The following is a 21,292-nucleotide window of genomic DNA, read 5'->3' as shown; positions in this document are numbered from 1 at the left end:
ATAAGCTTCTCAAAGATATGATTTATGTCAGGGCTGTTGTATTAGATTATAAACCTAATGAACTGATAACGGTGTAAAGTGAAGTCACATCTATAATTATCCACACTTGAGCATGAATTTCTGTTTATGAACCAGTCAGCTATTATGCAGATGAGTGTGACACCATGTCTATAAATATTACTGCTTGCAATAACCTAATGCAGGTTATAAAACCAGGGAGGGATATTTCAGTTAAAGCAAATACTGTAAATGGGCACTCGTTCCCACATATTAAACTAATGAGTTAGATTTTTAAGCCTAACTGTGTTATGTATGTGCCATTTATAACTAGTGATTAAAAAAATGGTTGCACATTGACAGTCTTCTCCTCCTCCCCTCTGCTGTTTTTCTTTTTCTCTTATAGGTAGGCATTGAAAAACTTCCGTACATCCAAGTGCATTGTTCTGGTTCTGCGCCTGCTCCCCCCTGTCTTGTGCTGGTGAGACACCCTGATCAGCTTTGTCCAGGTCCAGTCAAATAATGCACTCGAGAAGAATCTAGTTTGTCCCATTCTTGTTTTGGCAAGTCCAAGTTTGTCCATGGCTTGTCCTGCCTTAAATCGGTAACCACTCAGCGCCAAGCTGGACCCGAAGACTCTGCCTCCCCTCACCTGTTCCTGCTCCTCTGCCCCACCCCCTAAACAGTCTTTGGACCATATAAACATATCTCAGCTCCACGACCCAGGGCTCCGATTGGCAAGCGAGGAGGAGGAAGAGGAGGAGTATGTCAGTGAGGCAAATCTGCCGGCTGCACTCCAGGAGTTCCCGGCCACCTACAGAGATGCAGAGACCATTACTGGTAATGTTGCATGCATACGTTATAACTATAGGTAGACAAAACTTACTGGAATCCATTTGGCCGTGTCGAATCAGCACTAGATGCATAAATATCTAATTCAACTCTCAGCAGTGCTTTACTCGAAGACTTTCCGCACTAGTATATCATAGAAGTTCTACATCAGAATTTAACCCAATAAAATGTTTCCAACAATAACAGCTCTCCATTTCTAATAGTTTGGAATATGCTGGGCGGAATATAGCAGCCTGTGGAAGATGCTGCGTGTGGGAGTGAGGCATCTGGAGCTGTGAGAAACTGTCCTTCCCTCTGACCCTTTTCTAATGTCACATCCTGTCAGTAATGCAGCTCTAGGGGACCTCAGCTTTGTGTATAAGCCAGCATGTGAAAGAGAGAAGAGCTCCCAGTGAACTGTGTCTGTCAACTCTTTCACTAATGTCCCCCTCTATTTTTTTTCCCCACCCTCATTCTCCGAGAGAGCAGAGGGACATTAAGGTCTCGTCTCCAATGGTCAGAATTTAGCTGCACTGTGGCATGTCACCTTTCTTTTTTACAGTCTGAATGAGCATGTCTAGACCAAATATCTAACAGATGCTTTTAATAACTGATGTCACATAAAATATTAATGGCTGTTGATGCTAATTTTCTTGAAGCTGTAATCATGCAGTGGTCTAGATTGTCCAAACCTGGAAACAAAAACTGATGACAGACAAATCTTTTAAAATCTGTCTCCAGAGTACTGGACCAGAGCTGAAACATTAAGCATTACAATAAGTGATGAGTCCAGCACACAGTCTCCTCCTTGTCTTGTGATAAAACCTCTCAAGAAACATGATAAGAGCAACAGTGCTATTCCTCTGTTAAATAAGGAGTTTAGGGCCTTGTGAAACAGTGAGGAACAGGCCGAGGGGAGGGGAAAGGGAGCTGAATACAGCTTGGCCAAAAGCTACTTGAGTAAGGCCATGAGGGTTTCCAAGGGTTTCCATACAGCACCAGACTAAAGAGTCAGTTCAGCAGTGATTGAGACTATGGCAGTTTCATACTAATACAAACAGCAGGAAAAAGGGCCCTCCCAAGCACATTCCCTCCCACCCTTGACCATGACCTCAGTTCCTCGCTTTAATTTGAACGGCCCCTTCAAGCAAGGTATTGAAAAATCTGGAGCTTCTGATGGGTTTTTTTCAGCTTGAACACAGCACATTCTTGGCCCTAATGTTCATCCATCCATCCATCTATTCCGTTTCCAAATCAGCTTATCATTTCACAGGGTCAAACAGGGCTGGAGCCGACCCCAGTATGCATTAGACAAGAGGCAGGTTACACCTTGCAAAGGTTATCAGTCTGTTACAGGGTTAGGACATACAGATAAACAACCATTCACTACTGTAGTTCAACATTTGACTGTAGGCAATTTAGAGTCATCAGTTCACCGATTGGAGGAAACCGGAGTACCATGGCGATTTGTAAACTTTTTCGAGCTAGTTGAGTTTGAGGACTTGTGTGATGGCCTAGCAACCTTTACAATCATCTCTTTAAAACTGGTGGGAATCGAGAGTGAATGAATGAGCAGAATAGGATTTTCTTGTCTCATTTTCTTCAAGCTTGGGGCATCAGTTTAGCATGACCGTAATAAAGGTTAGATACTTGTCATCTTCTGTAGCTGGTACAAAGCCATTGCTCAACTGACTTCAGACAGTCAGAAACTTCATGTAAGCAGGGCTGCCCCTTAATACACTTCTGCATTAGCTTCACCACTCGGGTGTGGTGACTGCTGTTTACTTATTAAAAATAGCTTTGGACTGAAGAAATATTTTTGACTGACAACCCCAGGGCATCAATGCTATGATATGATTTTTAATTTTTAGCTTAATTTTAATAACTATATACTATATACACCAGAGCTTTTTCAGGAGAATTAATTGCTTGATGCTGTGTGTGCTTGTAGATTTGTGAAGTCCCTGTGCTGGGAGGGAGCAGTAATTTTTTTACAGTCACTCAATCAGTGCATTAATGTCTACTTCTTTATGCGTGCCGCTAAACCATTCTTATGTAAGCAGGTGGGGGACAAATCAAAAGGAGCACCTAAAGTTGTGGTACTGTCAGTGTAAATTGATTTATCACTAAATATACACCCAGGAGAAAAATAACATTGCATTGTCACTGCTTCACTCTTCTCTTTCTCGAGTGCTGAAACTATATTTAGATTCCAGGGTCACAAGCATTGCTTGGGATTTCAAATCTTAATGTTATTTGACATTCATCTTTTTTTTTATCTACTGGTGTATTGCAATGTTCTGATCTTCTAAGATTCTTATTTGGTGGGTGTCAAAGTTTAAAAAAAGAAACAAAAACATTGAGTTCTTGATTTCATCAGACAAACTCATACGTTTCATCCTTGTCCGAAACAGATTGGTGGCATGTTGGTGCAACAGCCAATAGTGTAACACTTGTGTTTTGCAAAATCAAATGTGGAAATGACATGCTGTTGTCATGCTTCTTAAACACTGAAGTCATTCAAGGGCAAGACAGTTGAAGAGGTTAGGTAGGTGCTGCCATCTGCTGGTATGATAGGAATACTATAGCAAACCTAACTTTACATTCTAAGTTAGATGTATAGACTTTTAACATTTTAAGTTCTTTTCTATGTTAAAAGAACTTAAGTTCATTTCCTTCCATCTCTCTCTCATCCTTCTGTCTGTCACTGTTATTGTCTCCCTGCCTAACTCTCTAGTTAAATACTTCCTCACCGAGAGAGAGAGTTTGTGTGGGAGTGTGTATGTGTGTACAATTTCAAAAAGTCTAGAGGATAAATGAACACAAAGAGCTGAATAGAACAGCTCGTTGCCATGGGGCAGTTCCTGGGCGTAAGGTTAATTCTCCGTGGTTACCAGCCAACAGTGATGTAAAGAGTTGAGTAACTGTGAAATTATGGGGTGCATGGTCAGGAGAAGAGGGATCGGGAACAAACAGGCAGACAGAAGGGAGACAGAGGACAGAGAACTTGAGTGAGACAGAGACAAAGTTATGTAAGTGGACAAACAGAGTAGAATCCAAACTGCTGAGTATGCTGCCTGACTCTGATCCAATCACGGCATGCGAGCACAGCCACTGTGCTGAGCTTGGGTCGTGTTCACTGTTTGCATTATCACATACACACAGTAGAGGCAGAGCTAAGTAAAATGAGCCTGAAACTGTGTTGCCCCAGTGGTGTCTCTATAAAGTGATCAAAACTATTGCCCTAGAGCCTGTATGGGTTTCCTCTGGGTACTGCGGCTTCCTCCCACAGTACAGAGACATGCAGATTAGGTTAACTGGCAACTCTCAACTGCCTGTAGGTTTGAATGTGAGCATGAATGGTTGTTTGTCTTTGAGTGTCAGCCCTGTGATAGACTGGTGACCTGTCCAGGGAGTTACCACGCCTCTCACCCAATGTCAGCTGGGATTGCCTCCAGCATCCCCTTGACCCTCTATTATATGCGGTATAACTAATAGATGGATGGACGGATCAATTGAAGACCGTCTGTCGGTGTAGTCAACTTTATTGGAGGAGTGTAGTCATTTTGTAGGATTTTAAATGAACTTGGGCTCCGTCACATGTATGTCGCACTAATTAACTTACACTTTTGCCATGGATACAGTGTTTTTGTACAGTAAGGTCTGAATGATCCAATGTAGAACCACCAGTAAGGAGACTGGCTGACTGCATGCTCGACAGAATAGGCTGAACTGCATTTGTTTTGTTGTTGCAAGAGCCTTGAAAACATTGAAAACATTGATTTTTTTTTTTTTTTTTTGACAATTTCAGCTATATTGGTTTCACCCTTAAACAGAATAGGCAAAAGCATGCACAATTCTTTCTTGTTTTCTCTCGTCTTGCTTATTTTTCAGGCTCGTAAAAGTTGTTCTTCTATGTTATTGTTGTTGGCATGCGACGTTCACATATCTGATATGACCACATGCCCAATCATGTCCATGCCTCCTCTCTTGATTGTGTCCAGCTCTTGCATCTGTGAATACTACACAACAGGAGCTTTAAAATGTATTCTAATTTCATTTCATTTCAAAATGTCTACTTGTCAGCTAGTTGTTATACAGTATTATATTCCAGTGGAACATTTTGCACATTTTATGTCTTTTTGTGTTACCGTACAAAACATCCATTGCATTACTCTTAATTACTGGTTTTGGATCAGTTTCTCTGATGAGATCAAATGGGAAACTTCTCTCAAAAACCACGTGCCTTTTGACTCTTGATTGACAAAACCAACACATGACCCTGTTTTGTGTGACCATAAAGCATTGAAATCACATGTACAGTATCTCTTACTGCTAGCCTTTGTAACCAAACCAGTGTGCTGTCCTGTCTGGCAATTTGTAGTGTGAAGCTCACAGCCCAGTCTAATTCTAGACAGGCCTGTGCTCTAGCTCCATTATAAAAGTATTGCAGTATTTGGTTGAATTCCTTGAATGGCTTCAATGGGGAAAACTGGTCCCAAGTGCTAGTGGATTATAGTTCGCCCAACTCTGAGTGGGTTTTTGGCAGTTTTTCTGCTGCAGCTTTGCACGTGTTGGACAAGCCATGATTAATGCTGTAACTGTATTAAATCTGATCCCTTGATCAGAGCAGCTTGAAACACCAACAGTAAAACAGTAAGAACAGCTTCAGGCCTGCTGTTAACCACACTGTGTGTTTATATAGCATAGGAAGAGAGAGAGCGAGAGTGTGTGTGTGTGTGTGTGTGTGTGTGTGTGTGTGTGTGTGTGTGTGTTCATGGTACAGCTCATAGGAAGAGCCCAGCTGGGTCTGTTGGGAGGAAGGGGGGTGGGGTGGGGGGAGTTGAGCAAGCGGGGGGCGGTCCATCTAGATTCCGTCATTGGCATGTCAGGCATGACGAACCAGTTTGGCTTAGGTCTCTTCTCCTCTTCACTCTACCCTCCCTCTTTTCCCCTCTCTCTCTCTCTCTGTCTCTCTCTGTCTGTCTCTCTCTCTCTCTCTCTCTCCGTCTCTTGCACGTACTTCCGTCCTCTAAAACTTTTAGCTCCCTCTCCCTTGTTCTTCCTATCTCTCACCCTCCCAACTCTCTTTCTCTCTCTCCTCTCTGTGTTATTTCTCGCGACCTTGCCTTCTCCTGGACCAGTGGAAAATGTGATTGGAGGGCAGGAGAGTCGGTGGTTGTCGGGCTTCAGGCACCATGAGTGAGTACACTCTACACAGCGCGGTTTTCTGCCAGTTTCGCCTGGTCTCTAGTCAGGTTTATGACTAGTCTGGCTAACATCTGGATAAAGTTCTCTTGCTGTCTCTATCTCTGCCTGTTTTTGCTTGTCATTGAGTCACGTGGTTGTTTGCTCCCTGTTTGGCCTTTAGGTATTCGCCTTTACAAGTTCAATATTTGCATTTTCAACTTTTTTTAAATGTCCGATGATGAATATAAAATTCCAAACCTTAAGCAGGTTTGGAACTTTCTCCATTCCACCAACTTGCATTTTTAACTTGGCCATGCGTAGCACTTCTGCAGGTTAACAGGAGGGAAACAGTCTGCTTAGTAACACTTCTAAAGTCATATCCAGGTGATTCTAAGGTCTGACACCAATATAATGAGTGGCTAGTTTGAATCCAGCCCATTTGCTTGTATACCCTTCTCTTTAGTAACCTAATTTAGGGTCTCTCTACTACACTAAGTTATACTATACTGTATGTACAGTGTTTGTGCTTGCGTGCATCAAGTGGAGGAAGGAAGCTCTCTAAAAAGTCTCCTTTATTACTTGACCAAACTCTGTGTATGACTCTGTGTAATCATTCATCATTAGCAGTATATTTCTACAGCCTAAATAATGACCTGATCTTGATTTTGACACTTGTCTGTCAGTCTTTTTGCCTTTCTGACTCTGTGTCCTCTGCACATGTAGGTGTGTTTATTGCTCAGATCAACAGTGTGACAGTGGCCTATTCTTACATTTGAACGTTCTTCCTCTGGTGACTACTAGATGTTATTAAAGTTGGCATGTCCCTGCAGCTTGTCTTCTTGGTGCCGGCAGTCTATATTTACATTTGAATATTGAACTTGAACTTGAACCTTTCTTGGTCGTATATCAACTTTGTCTAAATTGAGCAGTTAAAACATGAAATGCCACTATCAGGTGATTCTTTAATATTATACCCTTGACACTAAATATAAATGTTAGTCACTTTGTCCCTATTATTTGTAAAGTTGACCTTGTGTGCTGGTTTCTGGTGGTCTGTGAAAATATGATATGATATAGTTTATCATCTAAGAGTTTTCAACAGAGAAAATACCATCCGCGGTGTTTTAAGTGTATAGAAATAAATATTCACGAGTCAAAAACACTGGTACCACCAACAGTCCATTTACCTTGTACTTTGGATAGTCCCGGTTAACTTGTTTTGTGCTGTAAGCAATGTTTTTAGCAACAGTTACTACATTTGAGAATTGTGAAAACAATTTCCAGTTAAATGAAACCTATATAAGTGAACACATTCATACTTAGTTGTCTTTATGGATTTAATAGAAAGAGATTATTCTAAAACTGAAAAACTATTATATTTGTCTTTAACAAATACTACACACACACACAATCACTTTTTGCTGTCTCCATTGACCTTTTGTCAGCAAACACAGCATGAAGAGTTTGTGCTATTATTATCCTCATCCACGTCCTGTCAGTACACACTTTAGGAGCTGAAGTGCACAGGTCATATTTCACATCAGTAGGACTGGGAAATATTGTTAATCTGAATAACAACATCATCCTCAGGATCAGGTTTGTCTGAATATTATTTGGGTATTTAAGACAACTTGATATTTCCAAAAAGTTAACTTGACAGTTTATATGGCTGCTCACTTGATACGTGTACTTGCTTGAAAAAAAAGCCCTGGCTTATCATCTTTATAATTGTACTTACTTATTTTGAGTGGTAGCAGTACTGATTGCATGTGATGATACAAACTTTTGGAACAAAAAAAAAAACAAGTTAGATTAAGAAGATTTGTTCAAAATTCTAAGATCTGTTAGTCTACTGCTGCAATGTATATTGTGTCTAGTGAAAAGACTGTTGATGTAATAGAATGATTTAAACCAAATGTATGATTAGCCATAGACAATAGTAAGAATCGCATGAGAAACATCACACTACTCTTGGTGGCACAAATTAGTAAAAACAATATTTAATAATAAAATGTAACTTTTCTATTGGCAATGGTATGAACTGTAATTCAGTCTAATAATTATTCCTGTGTTGAAGCCTCACTGGCTGTGCTTGCTAAATGAATCCCCAGCTGCTGTCTGTGCGTGTGTGCGTGCGTATGAGTATGTCTTTCCCTTTTTCAGCACAGTCGGTCTTTCAGTCTGGATTAGCAGACTGTGAGAGACAGCATTGTTAGAGAGACATAGACGGAGAGTGAGAGACAAACAGCAGATGAGAGCCACAGAACCAGAAACAGAGAAACAAAGGACATTATCTTCACTGTATGTTAATTCTCATTGTGTCTAAGAGCTTCTCTATTCGACATTTGTGTTGAAAAAGTGACTAAAACCTGAATTCTGTGTGAGAACAGAGAGTAAGTGCTCCCTAATAGAGTCCTAAATGCATGCCCATTTTTAATAGCACACTAAAGTGATGTGTGAACAGCGAGGCACATAGCTGAAAGCTTATGTAAGATTATTCAGTTTTCCGCAGCAGCACAGACATGTGGCTCTCTGGTTGACTCAGTGGTTTGAAGTAGAAGGCTGTTAAGAAAGACTTTGTTAAGGAGACAGCAGGATCTTGGAGCTAGTAGCGAGACTTTCCCTCAAACAGTCCCCACTTTTGCATTTATTGTGCCTTTTGAGATTAATACTGAATCTCTATCAGCTGGCTACACAGATATTTGAGAAATAAATATTATACAGTAGAATTTGACATACCTAGTAAAACACTCCTTATATGTACTGTGTACAAAGGAGACAAAAATGTGTTGTTGGGTTTGGAATACTATTGCATTACTATCTTTTGAGTAGTCAGCAGTTATGGGTCTAGATAATATGGGCTATAAGGCGTTTTTCTAATTTTTTACATCATTGCAACTTCTGAGAGATGCTGTGGCACATGTTTCATTCTATTTTTTTTTTTTATTATTATCTAACATGACCAGAGGAGTTACATTGAACTGCCTTGCCTGAAGTAAGCATCTGAATTCATTTAACTGAGGATGCAAATGGAAATAAATGAACCATTTTCGAGTGCTACAGAGCAGTTGCAATGAGAAATTGGCTAGTTCCTCAGTTGGCCACTAGAGGGAATCCTATACTTTCAGTTAAAATAAACTGCTGAAATGTCTTCCTGGGATGCTTTTCCAATGAAAAAGGGTTGCCCAGTAGTATTAAAATGACCAGAACTGACACTGGGAAATTGTGGTCATCACCAACCCTTGTCTCTGCTTAAGACAACATTACCTATGTCCACTGCCTATAAGTAATACATAATGACTGAAACAAACATATTATTGCCAAAGAAAAGAACATATACTGTAAAGTGTCTCTCTTTCTGTCTTTACAGATGTGTGTAACAGTACTGATTTGCCAGAGCTTGAGATTATCAGCTTATTGGAGGAACAGCTGCCAGTCTACAAGCTGAGGGCCGACACCATCTTCGGCTACGACCAAGATGATTGGTTGCACACGCCACTGGTGGACCCTGACTCTGCCCTCGACCTGACGACTGAACAAATAGATGAGACCCTCAAATACTTCTGTAAGTTGATCATATATTGTTTTCAAATTGCATCCATGGATATGTCCCTGAAATTGCCGTGTTAAAAATTCTTAACCACAAAATTAAGTCACACTGTGTGGACATAAAATTAGACTTCTGGATTTAACCTTCAGGGCACTGTTATTGGACAGTGACAATGAGGATTTAAGATTGAGAGTTGATAGATTTAAGATCCATAATGACCTTGAGTGAGCAGGAATCAGAGAGGGAGAAGGAGAGCGAGATGGCCATCTGCCCAACACAGTGTGGGTGCGACAGCTGGTCATGGTTGCCACAACAAACATACCTGATAGCTGTGTCTCTCTCTCTCTCTCTGTTGGCTGATGTTTTGCTATCTCTTCCACTCAGTCCACTGTTGTGTTTTTATACACGTGTCTATCACCCTAAGAGCTGCCCTATGGTTGCCCTCTATGCCAGCTATAAACCAAACACGTGTACACCCTGCACACGGCAAACCAAGGGAACGTAAAGTGTTTTGTTTTTTTGTTTTTTCTTCACCATCAATAATGCAGTTCTGATCATGTCTGCTTGAGCAGTGACTCCGAATTAAAGCGGGGGTCTAAAAATACATCAAGCGTCTTATAAATAGGCTTAACTAAGAACTGTAACTTCACCTCGATGTCCCATGCTGACATGGACACCCTAGCCTTGACATTCATAATAGCCAGCCAGGCTAAGAGGCAATGATAAGGTCATGTTACATAAGAAACAGTATGAGAGATTATGCAAGGGGTGTTTGACAAAATATTCAGCATCACTTTTGTGCTTTATTATCAACTGTATTGTTTACAGTTACTTCTCCCATGCCTACTGGAAGCACATTGCTCCTCACTGTTGCTTCAAACAGATCGCCAGGTACTGACTCCCCAACACCCATGATGAATGAGCAGTGATGGGTCATACTGATTTCATTCTGGTCATAAAGCCATGTTTCACCACACTAGCCATCATAAAGGGCCCTATAGGTCATATATTTGTCCTCTTTAACATTCATCTTTACCCGGAGCTCCCGTTTGTGAAATTGTGGGAACAGGCTTTGAATTACTGGTTAATGCGCACACTGTTACATCATCTGAGTGTTTTGTTTTGTTTTTTTTTTATATGTGATTAACGGCATGGGGCCAGCTGAGCAATAGAGAGCAACCATGGAGCAACTCCATGTTGTGATAACATCACCCCCACATGTCTCACTAAACAAAGGAGATAGTTGTCTGATTGATAGATATTCCCATAGCCATTTAAGCTATAAGGTAGGTGGTGATCAATGTTGTCAACCATATGAAAAATAACAGTTAATGTAAGTGGATACGGTTGACCAGTCATTTAAAAGAGACCAGTGGAAGTTCACTACATATATATATTATATATTGTAATGATTTCTTAAAAATATGTTATTGTATGTGATAAACATGGGATTTCACTTTGATGTATGTACAAGATAGTTTTATTTGATTTCTGCAGTTATATCGATAGTATTGTTTTTATTGATCTTATAATTTCATCGCAACTGCGAACTTGCATAAAAAGTAGTCAATGGATTTAATCATTTTTAAAATATATTTTCTATTCATACAATTTCAGGAGTTTAGTGATAATTCATGTATTATCATGTCGTAATAGCAGATTGTGAGCTGTAACTGAATCTCTGAGTCAGGGCTGATGCAACGTCACTGCATCAAGTAAAAATCTAGAGCAGTTATCACTCCTCTAGCTTGTTAGCATAAAAATGTGTGCAAGTCAGTTCATTAGCAGGAGTTGCTGTGTCCCACTGCATCAGAAACTCATACTGTTTTCCTCCTAATAGGCATCAGTTTGACAGTGAGCAGCTAGCCTGTAAGCTAGTTGTTTTGGCCTTTTGTTAACTCCATCCTGTGAGCATTTGAGTCCTTCGAGCTATACTTCATAATATGCAGCATCAGTCTCTTTAAGCACTTCTAAGCAGAGTGACATGGAATTTTGCTCATCTCCTGTGCATTGTGCATGTGTTTATTTCATCACTTCCCCGCTAAAATAGCCAATCTTTGAATAACCATTGTGATCATTCATTTTGGGCGAGCCACGTCACCTCTGCCAACGCTACACTCTTTTCCTACTGACTTGTTTCTACATGCTGCTTAGCCTCAGGCCTTGGAGTCTGAGCCTGTTACTATAGCAACCACACAGAAGGACAAAGTAGAGGAGAGGAGGGGGAGATGCTGACACACGAATGGAGGGTGGGAGCAAGCTGAGAATACTGATCTATCTGATTGGCTGGAGGCATCCTCTAACCCCGCCCACCCAACTGTGTCATGATTATCATCACTTCTGCTGCAAAACCCGTGACTGCTGCTGCTGCTGCTTGCTCACTCTCTGTATCTCTGTGTTTATTGAGTCATTGTGAGAGATGTGTAGAGATAGTACTGTCATTGAGAATGGAATGTTGCAAAAGGGAAGACAAGGGTAATAATATGACCAGAAAGACACAGCCAGAGGACAGACTGGCAGGAGCACAGGAAGATAAATTGACATGAAGATATAAATGGATGTGTACATCAGAGGATAGAATCTGACACGTTTGCTGAAGCTTTGGAGTGACTGAGGTAAACTGCTGGACAGAAAAGAGAGAAGACAAGCCAAAGGAGAGAGAGACACCACAGATTGAAGAAAGATGGCAGTATCCAAATGGCAGATTTACTGAAACAGTAAGGAATTTCTGATGGACAAAGGACAATAAAGTGACAATGGTTTTTTTCTGTTGGCAACTGATGACGCAAGTAACTGTTCTGCGGGATGACGCGCAGAAATGGGACCAGCACCACAACAAATATGGGGCATAAAGCGTTGACCGTTTGCTGCTAATGAGAGAGGGACAGAAACAACATATGATGAGCCTGGGCAGACACTCACCATAATTGACCGTGTGCCAGCTGGTAACTGCTAAGCATGCTGGAATAGCAGAACTGAGCACTGACTGACTGACCAACGGACACTATCAGTAACCAATAAGACCCCAGTGATAGCTGGTTCACTCTAAGCATGCTGGAACATTCGGGTTTTTCAAGGAAGCTAAGTATGCTGGGACATTGGAAACCATACAGCTGTGTGTCAGAGCAGTGAGGATGAAGAGACGAGGCCAGAACAGAGGCCAGAGGTTTGTCAAGGCAGACTACTATGAACTGGACTGGTACTATGAAGAGTGTACTGATGGTAAGACAATAGTTTTATGCAATGACATGTAGTTGTTGAAGACTCAAACTGCTTAGTAGAGTGGTGTTATTGGGAATGTAGATGTATAAGATGTTGATGTTGAAATGCATACATTAGGAAGTCTAACTGTTGCAAAAAAAAAAGGAATTACAGTACCAAGACAAGACAAGAGCTTCCTAGAAACCACGAGAGAACTGTTTGCTGCACAATGCATTAGATCCAGATCCCAGCTTTCATGGAATGTAAATATAAAGAAACTGACACAGATTTAATGGTACAAATATAAAAAGTGCTTTGAGGGTGGCATGCATACTGCATGTGTTGTAACAGCATTTGATAACCACTGGCCAGGTTTTATAACGTGTCCTTTGGTGAGTAGGACTGAGGTTAGAGTGAAAAGTAGTAGCAGGATTACAAGTAGTGGCAGGATTAAGGTGGACTGATCAATATTAAACCACTTTTTTTTTTTTTTTTTTTAAAGTGGATTAAAATTATTCTAGCTCAAAAAGGATAAAACCTGTTTGCCATCTTTTACATCAAACTCTACTGGAATCAGCGTAAACTGTTTTCTTTCTGCTTGTTTCCTTCGAAGACAAGCAAGAGAATGTGACCCTATGGACTGGACATTCACACTACAAGAAAATATCAAGGGAGATGCTACGGATAACACAAATACAGCAGCATTAAAGCTGTGGCTACAGCAGGCAGTGACTGCTGGATACAGTAGGTGTTGTAGCAAGTGCTCTGTGGCAGCTGAGTCAGTGTGGCTTCCAGAGTAGGCCCAAAGAGTAGCTTATACAACTAGCTGTGGATTTAAGTGTAGGAAATGGGACTGGGTTTTGTCATGGTTCCTCTCTGTTGGTTGTGGATCAGGACTAGAGGGCTTTCCGTGCTGATGCCAGCTACCTGCTTATCACAGCTGCTGAAAAAGATGAGGGTAGCAGCTGACCTGGAGAGACAACTAAAAGTCACAGGTGGCAATATAGTTTATTGTGAAGACAGATATGTAGTGAAGACGGAGGCGACAGGGAGGTTGTCAAAGTGACAATGTGAGAGGAAACTTTGTCGAGAGAAAGTGGAAGCAGTGAAATAATCTCCATATCAGGACATTTGAAAATGTTTGCAAGCAATCTTAAAATGTAAATGTAATTTTATTGGGATTGGAGACTGGCAAAAACAAAACAAACAAACACATGTTAAAAAAAATGTAGCGAACAATAAGGAACAAATAAGTGCTGTTAATAAACGGTGGCCTCACAGCTTTAAAATTACCCATTAATCGGAGAATTTGGTGCAGTGCATTTATGTAATGTACCCCAGTGTGTTACGACAGCTTGTGTTTTTGTCTTGCAGCAGCTACAGTATGTAATCTGTGTGGGTTATTGATTGATCCACACATTCACAGCAAAGACATGTGGAGGACTGATGGTGCCTTGTCATGTGTCACATGTTACTAACAGCCGGTTATAGCAGTGGTTTATTACCAGCCTTTAGGCACTGCCTCTTGCTCTGCTTTCTTGTCTTGGTCTTGGTTTTCCTGTCACCTTATAATGCATCTTGTTATAGTACATGCCTTGATGTTCTGTTTAATGCAGCTATCAACTGCAATAATTGCTTTTCATTTGGCTGAACACACGTGCATTTTTGTGTATTTGATGATTTGTGTAGTATTTTTTGATAAAATTGAACTTTGCATTTAATATGACGATCTAGTGTATAGAGGAAGATAATATGATTATAAGTTTTTATGTGAACTATATTGTGTATGTGTGTCAGGGATGCTGTGTAGAAATAGTTACATAACAGTTTGAGACAGATCAGCGCCTCCTGAATATGAGTAGTGCAGCTTAAATGTCTGCTATATTATTTAGCTGTGGTAGCCACCCCAATTTTGGTATTCAGTCTTTGACTTTTTAGAGACAAATGTTTCCTGCTAGACTCTGACAACAGGTTTTACTGTGCTTTATGCTGAACTGATCAAATAACCAAATGAGAGTACGTGCAGGTTCTTTGATAAATCTTCTTGTGGAGTGAAGAGGTAGAAATAGAAAACAGCTGGTTTTATTCTGAGATATGCAAGGGAGGGATGTGGAAGTAGGTTGGTTTATATTTAGCCCAGTGCTTTGCATGGTGCTCTAAGCCGCTTTTGTCAATAGCAGCCTGCCAAATATTCTTGTGGAACTTTTGGAAACCTTCAAATCAAATGGCTGAATGGGCAGAGAGTGACCAGGACAGAGGGCTGGGGCCAAAAAAGAGGGCAAACTGTGGGGATGTAGCAGGGCGGAGGGATAGTTGTAGGACACACAATGAACCTGAGAGGAAAAAACATCGATTCCTTTTTTTTTTGTCAGCATTTAAGTTTTGATGGGGTTTTAAGAACTGTTACAACCACTGCAAATTAATTATATCTTTGTTTCAATGTCTGCATAGATAATATTTTTAAATTTTGAATTGACTCTCTTTAATCATGTGAGTTGGCATTTGCTTTTAAAACAGAAGTCTAAACTTACCACTGGAAGGTAGTAGTTCCCTGGCAGTTGCTGCTATATTGGTAATTTTGTTACAGTTGCTGTAACAAAGGAAAGGAGTAGGAGTAGGAGATCTAAGAGGCAGGAAGAATACGAGTTGAGAGATGTGGCATATTTAGCTACGAGTGGGCAATCTTTTAACTAGCTGGATTTCTGGATTTTTAACAGGGTTATATACATGTAACTGAGTAAAATGTAGTAATTTTCCTCAAAACTGCTGTACAAAGTATGTTAATAGAATCTTAAATGACAAGTGAGGTGAAAGGGGTGAGGTTGTATTGGAGGGAAAATGGAAAAACAAGTGGAGTGTAAAGAGTGAATGTGACCAGAAAAGCAATAGGAAAACAGGGAGGGAAACACTGCTCAGAAGCACTGAGGGGAGTTTGTTGAGGACTCTTTTGTTGCCTGCAGCATTGCACCCATAGGACCATTGAGTGGAGTTACTCAAGCATGCAGGACAGTACTGAGCTGGCATCAGTTTTCTAGACCAATTACAGTAATTATAACTCTTGAGCAATGACTAATGAGCAGAAAATTGCACTGCTTTGACATGGCCTATATGAGTTTATGAAGGATCAGGTCTTAGTAGTTCAGCTCAGATGGACATGTGGCATGTCCATTGACATACAGTATACAGTTATTCTATGTTTGTCTTTATTAATGTGAAAGAAACTGTAAAGGTATATTATGTTAAGAAAATTACATTAGTAACTATATTTATGCATTTCTCTAAAGAGGCTCCAATACTTACCTTAATGGATGGTAATGAGCAGTAAGAAAACTATACCATGCTAGTTTTTATTTAAGTCTCAAGAGCTAATTGAAATGTATTTGGATGAGCACCCATCTAAGTTTAGATCAATAAGCCACAAAGAAGTGTCTCAGTTTCAATGGAACTAAATAGCAGTAAAGTGCGGAATATGCTATAAGGTAAAAATAATTGTTCATTCTTTGCCAATAGTGAAACAAATTTCTAAAGACAAGTTTTGAAGTATTGGAAGGGCTCGTCCTTTTGTGTCCATTTTCTAGAAACCCCAATTCAGTCTGGTGAACCTGACTCAGTTCTGTCTTTTTGTGCATTTAAAGTTGACAGTAACAGATGCTTTCATGCCAGTTTTCAGGCAGTAGTTTGGGATTCTTTCTCTATATTTATATAGAGATTATAGATTAGATATAGATTGAACAAAAGACTCCATAGTTTCTTGAGAGGGAGAAGTGAGTTTTAGAAATGGATCACTTGATTACAAGTCAATTCTTTTGTATTCTACTTGTTTGTTTTCAGCTTTCTCTGTCTTTGTATATTTAAAAAAAACCTACACAGTAAGTCCATTCTATAGATGTTTGTACATTATATGGTGCATTTTAAAACCAGCTTTGAATATCTCCGTATTTCATTTCATTTTGTGCCACCCTTCTATCCCAAAGTAAGCTTGCTATCCAATGAATTTCCCTTACTGGCAGGGGGTTAAATATGTGTAAAAACTTTCACCTGTGAAGGTTTCACTGTGTCTGGCCCCACCCTGAAAACAGGTACATGTCTATTATTCTTTGCTCGGCCCTGTCACCATAGAGGCTAAATGGACTGTACCAAGGTATTTTCACTTGAGGGGGGTTACGTGAGGACTTTGCTATCGTTGGGCTTGAGACTCAGCTGAGAAACATGTTGGTGCCCACCCCAGCTGAAAAGATTGAATAGTTGAGGATTACAGGGATAAAGATAAATATTATAGATTATTTAAAATGCTCAACTGTTGTGTGAAATCTATTTTAACCTAGTTATATTACCTTTAAATTGTTGATGGACAGCTTCCTGTATATGTGCATGTCCAACCCCCTGTATGTGATAATGCAGAGTAGACCATTCACTAAGCAGTCACGGAGAAGAAGGGGAGGAGTCAGGGGAGTTATCTCGTGAGCTACCACAGGGGACAAATGATACACACAATTTTAGAAATGCATACAGCAGAAACTACACACTAGGGCACGCACAATGGAGTGTTTAGAGAGACAGACAACATACACTATACACACTTTCTCTTCTCAGTGTAACAAAAGCTAGAAAGATGTGTACTTTCATATCTAGACACACACACATTAGATATTGATTCATAGATTAAAACACTTGCACACAGAACGAGTAGAAGCCATGGCGTTGCACCTGCAGGCTTTGTGGTTTACTGGTTAGCTGTAGTACCAGAGAGGGGGATGGCACTGCTCCCATCTCCTGAGGACGAGCTGGAGTACTCCTACCAGGAGGATGAGGAATATGTTTGTCTGCCCAGTAATGAAAGCACAGAACAGGAGGAAGAAGAAGAGGATGTGGAAGAGGAAGATGAGTATGTCTGTCTTCCTAGTGGAAGTACACAGCAGGAAGAGGGAGAGGAAAATGATGAAGAACAACAAGTTCTGAGTGAAGGTAGTGTGTGGTCATCTTTGTAATTGAAGGCATTATCTCTGATCTGCTTGTGTTCTTGTTTCTCACTACTCTAGCTTGCTCAGTGTATCTGACCTTAGTTTAAGTGTGATTATTCAGTCTTCATTCATTTGTTCTGATGGGGGATTATTAAATACCTGCGTAACTTTTTTGAAAGGTATTATGTCTCCTGTTGGCTGTCCGATTATCCTACAGGTGCAGTCCTTCATTTTAGTGTTGTATATGGTCTCAGTACAGTGTGGTTCATCTGCCTGCTGATTTGACAAGTTCAAATATGGGCTTGGCTCTTTATTCCAGCTTGTTTATTAAGGGCCAGCATGCTACAGTTTTAACTGTGTACAAAAATGCACAAATATTGAGTAGCCATCCTGAATTTCTTGCAGACATGGTTCAAAAACACAGATGAAAGACAGAGACAGGCATTGTGATGATGTGAAAGATGTATACATAAACTAAAGCTACCTTATCAAGCAGGGATGGAAGACTCTTCTGTGATTTGATTAACTGAAAGTAAACAGCTAAAGTGAGGTTTTAGCACAAAATATGCATGAATAGAAGAGAGATTCAGTTTAAAGAAACAATCATGATTGGTCACTTTATGGGCTGTATTTGAGAATGTGTGAAGTATTTCACAACTCAAAACTCTGAGTCACCATTTCAGAAATCTGTTCTGAGGTGGTTTCCTGTATATAGTTTTTACGTAACACCTGTTGTGATCTTGGTGTGTGAAAACAAGACTTGACTTTAACATTATTTTCTCCTTTGTCCTCCATCTGACAAAGAAGGAGAGAGCCTCTGTCTAAAGTTACCTGCTCTAAGTATAAAACACCAAGAAAACATCCCGATCACTTTCCAGTATAAGGTTACACCCCTCCTACAATCCAGATTACAGTTGCTTTTCCTTGACCACCCATTTGTGACTAAATGGATTAATAAAGTAAATCATTAAAGAAATGGTACACTTATCTGGTCATCTGATATCACTGAAAGACCAGGAAATAGTAATATTTTTATAATATTTTTCTGATGCAGGTTGATTACACAAAGTGTACACATTTTCTGGAATTTTATATTTGGTGTTAGTAGCTGTCTGCCTAGGATCCCAGGCATGTTGTCATGTCAAGTCAAACTTGTCTGATGTTTTCCACAACGCTGCCTCCTCTGAACCTTATTATATTTTTACATAATGCTAAAAAATTGATCTTATTGTCATATATGTCAATATGCCTACAACTCTTTGTAGGAATATTTTGTGTTATGATTAGTCACTTAGTTCACCTTAATTATCTGACTTGGGTGGACTGTTACCAAGGAAATAAACCAGCATGTTCTTCAATAGAAAGCAAATACAAATACACGCAGAGGGTGTGACAGGTTAACAGGCTGCACCTTGTGCTATCAAGTGTACAATCTAAATCGGCCAGATAGCAGATACAAGCGATGCATTTCTTTTTTGTGTGCGCACATACACATACGTTGTTTCTGGTGACGTCATGCCTAATTGTTCCCACAGTAACACTTTGTGCCTTGAAACTACACCGAGGAGAGAAGATTGTGTGTGGGTGGGTTGTTTTGTTTTTTTTTGGGGGGGGGGAGTCTGGGTGTCTTTACTGTGTATCACACTTGTATCAGACATTGTGTCAAGTGTTTGAAGTAGGAAATTAACCCATAAGCCTTGTATGATTAAAGTCTTTAGACTATGTAAACTGTATACTTGTATACTTATTTTTCCTTCTTTAGGTATTAGGGATTTTACCTTTATAATTATTAGGCCTTTAGGTAATATTAGGCATTAAATCCCGCAGGTCACTTAGAAGTAGGCCCTCAAGGTAATAGTTTATTGCTTATCTTTATCATAGCTGTGAAGACGCAGTTGCCCAATCCCCATTGGCATTTACCATAACAACCAAAGTTATGGCACAGACCCTACACTTGTAGTAGAAAAAATGTTAAGCTAGCCCTCTGGTGGAGGAGAGCACAGCCATAAAAAAAACAGCCAGTGTCTCTTAGTCTCAATGTCAATTACTTACACTAGCCTTCTCTGAAGTAGGACAGCTATCAAACATGACTTAGGTCAGATGTAATTTAATGTCTATTTTAGGTGTCCAATAGAATCTTCACACAGGTATTGATGTAATGCGGTTCCATGACGAATAACGTTATTTGGACATGTAGTAAATGTGACGTAGAATCAGACAGGGAGGAATCCTTCAGAATGGGATTGTATTACACTGTATTTACTCGTAGGGTTATCTCTTTTATCCTTGGCCGAACTTCAATAAGTGCTTCTGCTCTAAGACATCTGGGTCTCCCGAACCTTCTTCCATTCAGCTCACAAGATTCCCATCACAGTGGGGTAGCTTTATGGTTGGCTATGTTGGTCTGTTCACCACTTTGGTACAGACTGAAATACGTCAACAACTATCAGATGTATGGCCATGTAATTTGGTACAGCTAATCAAGTTCTCCACAGGATGAACTGTAATAACTTTGGTGATTCCACAAATTTTCCTCTGGCACGATCATCAGGTCAAAATTTAAATTGATCCAGTATTTTGGGTTATGATTAAGTACTTGCAAAACTAATGAGTTTTGGTGCTCTTTAGCAAATCTTAGCATGCTAACACACTATGGCGAACATGGTAAACATAACATGTATTAAAAGCAGCATGTTAGTATTGCAAGCTTGTTACCATGATGACATTAGCATTTAGTTCAAATTACCACTGCACCTAAGAACAGCCTAACATAGCTGCTAGTGTGACTGTAGACTCTTAGTGTAGACTCGTTGGAGCAGAATCTCTTTAGCACAACATCAGTATTTGCAATGACGAGTTGTTTGACTTGTGATGGGAACATAGAGGGAAAATAGTTTAAATCCCAAACAGCCTTTGAAACCTTAGAGTACAAATGAATGACGAACATATTGAGGTGCCCTTATTTAATCGGACAAAATGCCTCAGTGAATGAAACTGCTCAGTGACTAGCATGCTCATTCCACTTTGTCTGGTTAGAAAGGTGCAACTTGTTTAATATTTGATGATAATGATGGCAAATATCCTTTGCTAAAGCATAGCCAGCTGAGGCCTTTTATCTCCGTTTTCAGCTGCCATACACTGCCTGTGATGTACTATGTGAGGATATTTAAATATGTTGTTTGCATTGGCCAACTCCGATTTGCATTCTGAGGCCTCTGAGTTAGCAGTATTGTGTATCTGCTTGGCATGACATTTGCCTTTCTGAACCGGAGTAAACTTCTATTTCAGCGGAAATTGAAATTTTAAAATTGTTCCGTGTTGTTATGGCATGTATCATATTATTTTGCTGTGCCTCCTGGCACCATATAACACCTAAAGATATGTTGGGCATTACACCTCCCAGACAGTGTAACATACACCTGCTCTCTCAAAAGTGACTCACAAGACTCTCAAAAAATAAACATCCTTATACTCTAATATCCCCCCGCCAAGACATTTTATTTACAATTATGTGTGAACGTTACTTAAGAAAAATTCAAACAAATTGTATAATGAGCCAACG

General features: G+C 40.0%; 1 protein-coding gene across 5 annotated transcripts in view; it reads left to right on the top strand.

Moving 5' to 3' along the window:
- The first annotated feature begins 607 nt into the window (after nt 1-607).
- LOC120783818 (trafficking kinesin-binding protein 1-like) overlaps nt 608-21,292 on the top strand; it is a 37,492-nt gene continuing 16,807 nt past the window's right edge. The window contains exons 1-2 of one of the 5 annotated variants that reach the window (XM_040117073.1): nt 608-837; nt 9,389-9,583. Coding sequence is in view for 4 of the 5 variants with exons in the window: in XM_040117070.1 (XP_039973004.1) it covers nt 17,524-17,734 (211 nt within the window). In the remaining variant the exon portion in view is untranslated. Of the gene's footprint in view, nt 838-5,841; nt 6,031-9,388; nt 9,584-11,667; nt 12,791-17,250; nt 17,735-21,292 lie in introns of those variants that run through there. The other 4 variants (XM_040117071.1, XM_040117072.1, XM_040117070.1 and 1 more) reach the window with 4 other exon arrangements.

This window comes from Xiphias gladius, chromosome 22, assembly GCF_016859285.1.
Source record: "Xiphias gladius isolate SHS-SW01 ecotype Sanya breed wild chromosome 22, ASM1685928v1, whole genome shotgun sequence".
In the NCBI taxonomy this organism is placed as follows: domain Eukaryota; kingdom Metazoa; phylum Chordata; class Actinopteri; order Istiophoriformes; family Xiphiidae; genus Xiphias; species Xiphias gladius.
This window is presented reverse-complemented; position numbering and strand designations above follow the sequence as displayed.